At 36.6% G+C, this 10,469-nt stretch overlaps 1 protein-coding gene across 1 annotated transcript; it reads left to right on the top strand.

Annotated features, from left to right (window-relative positions):
* The first annotated feature begins 212 nt into the window (after positions 1-212).
* LOC132036559 (aconitate hydratase, cytoplasmic) lies at positions 213-9,088 on the top strand. Its single transcript, XM_059426916.1, has 20 exons — positions 213-818; positions 1,542-1,646; positions 2,110-2,270; positions 2,374-2,466; positions 2,817-3,002; positions 3,236-3,397; positions 4,402-4,546; positions 4,649-4,791; positions 4,873-4,929; positions 5,049-5,128; positions 5,213-5,288; positions 5,433-5,618; positions 5,706-5,773; positions 5,865-5,983; positions 6,091-6,212; positions 6,589-6,687; positions 6,770-7,249; positions 7,368-7,466; positions 7,562-7,804; positions 8,764-9,088. Exons 1-20 carry the CDS (start codon positions 530-532, stop codon positions 8,830-8,832), a joined length of 2,982 nt encoding a protein of 993 aa, XP_059282899.1. The 5' UTR covers positions 213-529; the 3' UTR covers positions 8,833-9,088.
* Positions 9,089-10,469: the final 1,381 nt, after the last annotated feature.

Genomic DNA, 10,469 nt, shown 5'->3' with positions numbered 1-10,469 from the left:
AAAGTTTCTGCTTAATCACAAGAAAAAAGAAAAAAAGATACGTAGACAAATTGACATTTTCAAAAGGGCAAACGAATCTTCCAAAAATAAAAAGAATTTAATTTTTTTGTAATGCCAAAACAAAGTAGCGCATAAATAGATATAATTTTGACCTAATCATCATATATATATATTCATCTTAAATTTCTCATTTCTTCTCCTCTTATATATATATAAAAACAAAAAAGACACCATAACGCATAGCCAGCCAAGCTTTTTGCTCCATGTGTTGTGCCGCAGCTTAGGCACTACTTACCATTTCAAAAACAAAATTTTCATCTTTCAATCAATCATTCACACCTTATTGTCTTCTTCTTCATCTTCTTCTTCCATCATCAATTCCCTTTTTTCTGTTTTTGTTTTTGTCCTTCTAGAAATACTGGCACACAACCCTAGGTAACCGACGTACCAAAACATATCCATATACTTATTTGATTTGAATGTGATCTGCAAAAAAACAAAATAAAATTGGCAATATAAGAAGAGAGTCATGTATAGTAATACAGCTCGCAAATACTCTTCATCTGCTGCTTCTTCACTCTTGAGAGCATCTTCCACTATCTCCAGGCCACTCGCTTCCTCCTCCACTGCTGCACACGCGCCTCCTTGTCGTGCCGCTTACTCTTCTTCGTGTAATCAGCAGCGATTGTCATCCACGCTCCGGTCAGTGCCACGGTGGAGTCACGGTGTAGATTGGAAGTCACCGATAAGTCTTACTTCTCAGATCAGGACTGCTTCACCTGCTCTTAACGGTTTCCATCGTAAACTCGCTACTATGGGTAATTTCGTCTTTTCACTCTTCAATTATGTGTGATGCATAAATGTAACGTAAATCGAGATTTGTTTTCTGTGTGATTTTGTTTCTGATTCGTAAATCTCTTGAGTTGAATTTTATTTAAATTCTGTTTCAAATTATGTGGCTTGATTTGGAGTACGACGGTCAAACTAATAGATTTTTCAAGTCAATTTGACTAATCTTCGGATCTAAATTGTATTAAATTAATTCAAAATTTTAGAATTAATATTTAGATATTCAAAAGTTATACGAAAAATACTATAAGTTGAAATTCTTTCTCATATTAAAAGTGAATGGAAGGAGTACATTAAAAGTAGTATAAGTCACAGGAGTTACAATTCAAAATATTTAGAAGATATTTGACAAAGTTATGATTAAAGAAAATAATACTTTACTGTCCAAATAGTAACTAAGACAAACAAATTGAATCGTGGGAGGAAATCGAAAGAATATGATTTATTTTTAATAATAATCCGCAAATCGAGACAAATGTTAGTGGAACGTGGTGGTAGGACCTATGATTGGAGACTTTGAAGTTGACTTAAGATATTTCATTTTTAATCATTTGTGTTTGTGGTTGGATATTTTAGTAAAAACTTAAAAGATGTTTGTGTAAAGTATTACTAAGAGTTGTTGTGACTGAATCAATTCTTACTAGAAAGTCAAGAATCTGATTCTTTTTTTTTTTTTGGTGTGATGGATACAGCTGCAGAGAATCCATTTAAGGGAATCCTTACTGGTCTTCCAAAGCCTGGAGGTGGTGAATTTGGAAAGTTCTATAGCCTACCTGCTCTCAATGATCCCAGGATTGGTAACTTTTCAGCCCATCTAATATATTCTTTTTTACTCGAAGTTTTTTTTTTTTTTTATACCATACCGTGATACATTCTTATGTTCAATTTGATTTGTGTCTTACTTAAATGTTTAATACTCCTCCTGGTTCAAAATAAGTGTCCACTTAGCCTTTTGCGCACCCTTTAAGAAAATATCAACTCCTAGAAAAAATAGGTTTTTTGATTAAACAATCCTTAATTAAACACTATTTCCTATGTAATATAGTTTCTTGATTACATAAAAACTCACTTATCTAAATAGGGGTAAATTTGGAAGAAAATAATTAATTCCTGCTTGATTATGTAAGTGGACAATTATTTTGAACCAAAATAAAAAAGCTAAGTGGACACTTATTATGAATATGAGGGAGGGAGTAACTTCTGTATCCTTGAAGTGTTTGATTATTAACTTTTATTGGTTTATTGAATCCTATGTGACAGACAAGCTGCCATATTCTATTAGAATTCTTCTCGAATCAGCAATCCGTAATTGTGACAACTTTCAAGTGAAAAAGGAAGATGTTGAGAAGATTATCGACTGGGAAAAATCTGCACCTAAGCTTGTGGAGATACCCTTCAAGCCTGCCCGTGTCTTGCTGCAGGTACTGGACTTTTGCATTTCTTCAATTTAAAAGGAGAAAGAAAAAGAATGTAAGTGTGGATGACCTGTGGTTTTTAATCTGATTTCATTTATCTTGTTGGCAGGATTTTACTGGTGTACCAGCTGTGGTGGACCTTGCTTGCATGCGTGATGCCATGAACAACCTTGGCAGTGATTCTGAGAAGATCAATCCATTGGTATGATACTTTCTAATTAGTGCATTGTGGCACAGTCTCTTGATGAATTATAAAGCATTTGAGCTCTCTGTATAACAATGGTAGTTAATGCTGAAATTTGATAAAAAGTGGAGGAATGCTGTCAGTTGCTTTTATAATTTTTTTGATAAGGCAAAATAACTTTCATTTAGTGAGTTGCTTATATTTACTTCAGTTCAAAAGCATTGAATTGCATTGTCATTATATATTGTCTTATTTATCACTAACACTTATATGCTTAATTTCCTTGGTTACACTTCCCTTAATGTTCTTATTATGAATGAATATATTCGTACTTCATGGTGACTTATTTTTCTTGAATATCATTTCAGGTTCCAGTAGACCTAGTTATTGATCACTCAGTTCAAGTTGATGTAACAAGGTCAGAAAATGCAGTCCAGGCTAATATGGAGCTTGAATTCAAAAGAAACAAGGAGAGATTTGCTTTTCTTAAGTGGGGATCCAATGCTTTCGACAACATGCTTGTTGTTCCACCTGGGTCTGGTATTGTGCATCAGGTATTGGACCTGAAAACGGAATGTGACTTAGCTGCCTATGCTGCTGGTTTTGTTGAATGATAGTTGTGCTGTGCTCTACCTATTTCTTCAATCCTGAATTCTTAACTTTATATGTTCTTACTTATCTTCCGTTGTTAGCGGATATGCAGTGGGATTCCGGGTTTTGCTTTTCTTATTTATCCTTCTGAACACATTTGCAAAGCGGATAATATTTTTCTGCGCTGTAATTTTAGGTGAATCTTGAATATCTTGGAAGGGTTGTCTTTAATAGGGAAGGCTTGCTCTACCCAGATAGCGTGGTCGGAACAGATTCCCACACCACCATGATCGATGGGCTAGGAGTTGCTGGCTGGGGAGTCGGAGGTATTGAGGCAGAAGCTGCAATGCTTGGCCAGGTATGCAGCTATCATTGCCATGAGCATCCTTTTATCTCTTGCTGAATCCTGGTTTATTCGTGTATTGCTGCAAAGATTAGATAGCTATGCCTTTATGTTAAAGCGTCCCACTTTGCTCTTGTGAGTCGTGTTCATGTCTGCACTTTGTCAAATCTTTCCTAGCGCAGAATATCCATGAGATTGGTGACTGGCGCATGTAGAAGTTAATAGAGGGACATCAAGCAGTGTATAAAGTTACATGAGTTTAAGAAGTACACATATTGTCTCCTTATTAGAGACTAAACTTGACATTTTTTGTACTCCTACATAACCGTGCCAAGTCAAAGCAAGGGAGTAAAGTTTTGCTTTACACTTAATACTCTAGATTAGAGATGAGCATGATAGTGGACTACGTAGGACTTTTGACCTTGTATTACTTCTTTTCTTACAGATGGTTTTACGTTGCATCCGCTGACCCATTTCTAAATTCCCATTTTTGGGCTTTTCCCAAATTTCTATGTATTCAGAAGGTTTTGGTGATTCATGAAGTCATCCAAATGAAGATGGTTACTCATGAGTCTTCATGTAGTTAAAGCATTCAACTAGTTTCGTGTGTCCATTTGACTCTATTTTGACAATAACAAAAGACTAAATTTATCATTTTATTCTTGAAAAAGTTGGAAGGGTAGTTGTGGTTCTAACTTATAAAGAAAAAGTGAGTTTTGGTTATACTTTTTCCATTCAGCATTTAGTGCCTGTAGCCACCTATCTTCCAATAAAAATCAGATCAAGTTGGAATAGGATGTTATTTTACCTCATCTTAGAATAGTATGCACCGTGTTCACTTAATCTGAGCGGGAAACAGTACCGCCTTTCCTGTGGTTCTACAGCTTGCCTGTTCTTCTGTCTGCTTGATGTATCTCTAAAAAAATTGTTGTCTATTAAATTGTGACAAATACTATACTTAGTTGGATATTTGCACTCCGGATGGCACTTTTGTAATGTTTTCTTCTGGATACTGGCAGCCAATGAGCATGGTGTTGCCTGGAGTTGTCGGGTTCAAGCTATCAGGGAAATTGCGAAATGGCGTGACTGCCACTGACTTGGTCCTAACTGTCACTCAAATGCTGAGGAAGCATGGTGTTGTTGGAAAGTTCGTTGAATTCTATGGTAGATACATGAACTTCGCCTAAGTTTGCCATGCAAATAGTTTATCTATTGCTTAATAGGTCCACCAGACAAGGACTTGACTGCTTGTCTGTTTCCATGTAGGTGATGGAATGAGTGGGCTTTCATTGGCCGACAGGGCCACCATTGCCAACATGTCTCCTGAATATGGTGCAACTATGGGTTTCTTCCCTGTAGATCATGTTACCCTGCAATATCTCAAATTAACTGGGAGAAGTGATGAAACGGTAAGTGTTCAGACATTTGTTAGCGTTAATTGAAGATAGAGTATGATACTTTATACGTGGCTAACCCAGTTAAAAAATTAGGTTGGAATGGTAGAGGCATATCTCCGTGCAAATAATATGTTTGTCGACTATAATGAGGTTAGTTTCCTATCCTGCTTCAGTTGCGGTTACTCTAGTTTCAGTATGAGAATCTTTATTTGGCAAATGAATGAAGATTGTGATCTAATCTATTGGATAATTGTTAAAAATTGTTTCAGCCTCAACCAGAAAAAGTGTACTCTTCTTATTTGAACCTAGACCTTGCCGATGTTGAACCATGTGTGTCAGGGCCAAAGAGGTACTTTTCGAGCTTGGATGAATTCTGATTTAAGATGCAAAATGTACTATAAGGTCCATATAACATGTTTGTTTTCCTTTATAGACCTCATGACCGTGTGCCTCTGAAAGAAATGAAGTCTGACTGGCATGCTTGCCTAGATAACAAAGTTGGGTTCAAGGTGAGTGAGCTATTCGTTTTGATATTTGCCATTTAGTGCTCTTGGTTGATCAACATGTAACATAAATTTATGTGGCTATAAAGTATCCAACCCCAGCTTCTGATTTCTGGAAATGCTAATACAACTTGCTTTACATTGATGCAGGGCTTTGCTGTGCCAAAAGAGGTGCAAGATAAAGTGGCTAAGTTTTCCTTCCACGGGCAACCTGCAGAGCTCAAACATGGCAGTGTTGTGATTGCTGCTATCACAAGTTGCACAAATACATCCAATCCCAGCGTTATGCTAGGGGCAGCTCTGGTTGCCAAAAAGGCTTCTGAGCTGGGTCTACATGTTAGTTCTACTCCATACACTTGCCTTTTTATTTGATAATAGGTTTAGGCATGCCTTCTTGATCCTTGTTCCTGATTACTTTGCCAGGTTAAACCATGGGTTAAAACAAGCCTTGCTCCTGGATCTGGTGTTGTTACAAAATATTTACTCCAGAGGTATTGATTGGTAGTTTCAGAGAGAAAAAAGTTTTTACTAAACCAGACTTATTTGAAACTATCGTAATATGCTATTTTCTGCACCAAACAGTGGCCTGCAGAAGTATTTAAATCAGCAAGGTTTCAACATTGTCGGCTATGGCTGTACCACTTGTATCGGGAACTCTGGTGACTTGGATGAATCTGTTGCTTCTGCCATATCAGAGAATGGCAAGTCCATACAATTGATTATTTAAAATATTACTGTCTGGACTCTGTCTAGGTCATGATAATTTCGGTATATTGTTTGACTAATTCAAAATGTATGTATTCTGCAGACATTGTTGCTGCTGCTGTACTCTCCGGAAATCGAAACTTTGAGGGGCGTGTTCATGCCCTGACAAGGGCAAACTATCTTGCTTCACCTCCTTTGGTGGTCGCGTATGCGCTTGCTGGCACTGTAAGTAGTTATATGATGAATTTATCTGGAGAATTACTTGTACCTTAATATTGTTCTTTGTAGTAGGTGAAACGGAGGATAGAATATATTTCAAGTTAAAAAAAGGTTATGCTTTTTAGTAAGTGAAAGGCAGCATGCTTTAGGCTTACCTGGAATGTGTTTAGACATTAGTCAGCCTGGTGCAAGCTGCATTGCTCCCAGGAGCACGAATACAATAAAAGAAAACAGGGCTCGAAAGCTAGATTCCCGGTTGAAGTTTATTGGTCTTGGTCTCTGATATTGTGAAAAATATTCAAGGATGTTTAACATGTCAGGATAAATTGTTCATTATCATGTGTACTTATGTCGCTGATTGAAAACTGCCAATACTTTGCAGGTTGATATCGACTTTGAGAAAGATCCAATTGGAGTGGGAAAGGATGGTAAGGAAGTGTACTTCAGGGATATATGGCCATCAACTGAAGAAATTGCTGAGGTATGTATCCGGTTATTATGTGCTTATGTACCCGTGATCAATAATGAAAAGAGAGAATTTACCATGAAACTTTCCTTTTTAGGCTGTTCAATCAAGTGTATTGCCAGACATGTTCAAGAGTACTTATGAAGCTATTACAAAGGGAAATACCATGTGGAATGAATTATCTGTGCCAGAAGGGAAGCTGTACTCATGGGACTCTAATTCTACATACATTCATGAGCCACCATATTTCAAGGGTATGACCATGGATCCTCCTGGGCCCCATGGCGTGAAGGATGCCTACTGCTTGCTGAACTTTGGTGACAGTATTACTACGGATCACATTTCACCTGCCGGAAGCATTCATAAAGATAGCCCTGCCGCTAGGTACCTTATGGAGCGAGGTGTTGATCGCAGGGACTTCAACTCATATGGTAGCCGTCGTGGTAATGATGAAATTATGGCTAGGGGTACTTTCGCCAATATCCGTATTGTAAACAAGCTGTTAAACGGGGAAGTTGGTCCAAAGACGGTCCACATTCCCTCGGGAGAAAAACTGTCTGTGTTTGATGCTGCAATGGTACTTTCCTCTTTTTGTTTCTTAATGGTTCAAATACTGATTTCATCAAAGATACAGTTTGCATTGTGCATCTTTTGCCATTTTATGTTGACACTTCTTAAACACATGATGCCTTTAGAAATACAAATCCGCTGGGGAAAACACTATTATCTTGGCTGGAGCTGAATATGGAAGTGGAAGCTCCCGAGATTGGGCTGCCAAGGGCCCAATGTTGTTGGTGGGTTTCTTGAGCTTTTCTTCTTGACTTGGTTGATCCTGTCTTTTTCTTTTTTTACCATAGGATTTCCTTACTTATAAAGATCAATTTAACAGGGAGTTAAAGCTGTAATTGCTAAGAGCTTTGAGAGGATTCACCGCAGCAACTTGGTAGGAATGGGTATTGTGCCTCTATGTTTTAAGGCTGGGGAGGATGCAGATACACTTGGATTGACTGGTCACGAGCGATATACTATTGATCTTCCAGAAAATATTAGTGATATCCGCCCAGGTCAAGACGTCACTGTACGTACAGATACTGGAAAATCCTTCACCTGTGTAGTGCGGTTCGACACTGAGGTACACCTAGCTCTCTTTTGTGTTCAGTTATTGATCTTATTTCCTGATGTTTCATTGTGTGAAAGATGTTGATATGACAATTGCTTTGCATGATAAAAATGCTGCCTCTTTGACAGTGTTGAGTTTCTTTACAAAGTCTTTGCCTATAGTGCTGAAGGAAAGGTGAAGAACAAAATTAAAAAAAAAAAGAAATTTATTCTTAAAGCCATGTTTGTGTCTTTAAGTTAGGGCCCTAAAGAATTTGGTACTTAAATCTTGCGGGTCTTTTTACAGAACTTGAGCAAGGATGTCAATATTTTTCGGTTTTAAGACATTATTTAGTAGTAAAATGCAATGTGCGCAATTGGATATATAGGTTTCATATAGCCACCCCTAACTAGTTTGGGATCGAAGCGTCGTCATAAGATAGGGTGTAAAGATCTAGAATACTTGGCTAAAATGAGATTGTTGGAAAATTTAGAATCCATATGGGCAGTAAATCATGGTTATTAGATTGTGACTTGTTAAACGGAGTGACATGGATAATGAGGATTCATATAGCTGACCCTGACCCCAACTAGTTTGGGATTGGGGCATAATAGTAGTGATTATTATTGTTTGAACAGTAACTCATGGTTCATCCTTTTGTAGTAATCAACATTTACATTTAAGATGATTGGGGCATAGGACTGTCTTTCATCACCCTCAGAAAAGGCGGAAAAATGCTTATCCACTTCTTAGACTAGCTTCACTGCTCAAATAAGAAATGAAAGATCTGTATCTGTCACTCTGTCGTATAACTTCTAAATCACATAAAGGCGATACACATAGAGATATGATCTCCATATAATCCTGCACGGGTTGTCCACCTATTCCTGTTGCAGACTGTCACAACAGCAAGAAATATCCCATATAAATTCTCCTTCATCCTTCATTTACTCTTGGTAAGATAGACATTTAAGAGCTTTTGTCTCATACAGGTGGAGTTGGCTTATTTCAACCATGGAGGTATTCTTCATTATGTCATTCGTCAGTTGAGTAAGCACTGAAGGATCACTTTGATTATTTGGCCACCACCTTTACAAGCTGCTTAATAGCGGGAAAACGACAGAGCAAGAAAGAGGGAGCTTCTCAATAGAGAATCTTGAGAAGGGAATAAAGAATTTTAAAACTTTTTGTGTCCCTTTTGTCGGACAAAGTGTTGTTTATTTTACTTCCGAAAGCACAGTCAAGCTAATCTTTTTCCAGCGGGGATAGTATTATACCATTTTTTGGTAATAAAGTTCACATTGTGATTCTTGTTCAGCAAGTTTTCACCGAGGCTGCTTCTACTCGGTGAAAGTCTAAAGTTCATTTGTTAGTTTTCTCTTCTCTTTTTTTTTTTGGGATTAGTTTTCGGTTTTTTTTTTTTTTTTTTTTTGTTGAAATGGTGCACATTTTGCTATACTTTACCCTTAAGTTGAACGGTGGATGTTTGATTTAGTGCTTAATTTCCTGTATAAGTTTGTTTAAAAGAGAATGGATCACGCCATTCCGCCTGCAAGCTATCTGGTGGTTATACATAGAAGCATATAACGCATTGTTATTTAGAGTTAAAAGTAAATTGGGAAATTTGTGTGAATTGAGTGATATAATCGAATGCCATTGTTCAGTTGAGGGATGATAGAAGTGTTCCAATTTCATTTAACTTTTTCCTGGTAGAGAACTAGTGATCGCTGATCAGCATAATGATATGACTTATGAGTTAAATCCGTCTGCTCTTAGGATTTCAAACATCTGGACAATCACTGGGGCCAAGAAAATTAACATGTGCGCAACAAAAAAAAACGCAGGAATTTTTATAAATTATTTACAGTTTTTTGCTGCTAAGAGGAAAAGATTAATGCAAGTTAATTTTGTCTTGCCAGACACTTTCAACAAGAGCTACTGCTTCGGAAGATTCAGCTCCCGAAAAGAACGTGCAAATATTTCGTCTTTGACTGACACATGGTATAATATTGTTTTAATCTATCCATTGTTTCGTCCAGAAAAATAGAAAATGCTACAATAAAATGGAGTAGTAAATAGAAATCTCATTATGTATTGCTTTTCTTTAAAGTAACATGGTTTATTTTGTAGTTTTGTTCTATTCTTTCTAATCTATCAGCTTCAATAATCACTCTCTACATGGTAGAGCTTCCACAAGCCACAAGGGAAGCTTTCCGATATACTATTACAATTTTCTTCTGTTTCAAAATATATAACATAAGGTCCATTGTATCATTGAATAAATAATATCCAGAAGCGAATTTGGTATTTATAATTAGTGGATTCAAAATAGAGTCTCATCAATATATATACATACGAGTATTTTTTAAATGCTTTTGCAAATGTACTTATGAATCAAAATAGAAAGTACTGAGTTAGTTGAATCTATTGAACCGGCTGTATATCTATATATAATATAAGAGACGGGGTAGAGTAGAAGGTACGAATTCGATAGAACTCAATAATTGTATCTAAATTCAATATTTATCTTAAAATATTTATTTAATATGTATAAATTATTAACTTAAAACATAACAGGGTTAAATTCCAGAATTCATAAACTCAAATTTTGGATCCACCTCCGCATATACAAACATATTAATGCAGCTTTAAGTAACACGATCTTCATCTACATATCCATAAACACATCACATACAAC

The sequence above is a fragment of the Lycium ferocissimum genome, chromosome 11 (genome assembly GCF_029784015.1).
Source record: "Lycium ferocissimum isolate CSIRO_LF1 chromosome 11, AGI_CSIRO_Lferr_CH_V1, whole genome shotgun sequence".
Taxonomy (NCBI): Eukaryota; Viridiplantae; Streptophyta; class Magnoliopsida; order Solanales; family Solanaceae; genus Lycium; species Lycium ferocissimum.
Note: the sequence above shows the minus strand (reverse complement) of the source record. Positions and strands in the feature narration are given on the sequence as shown.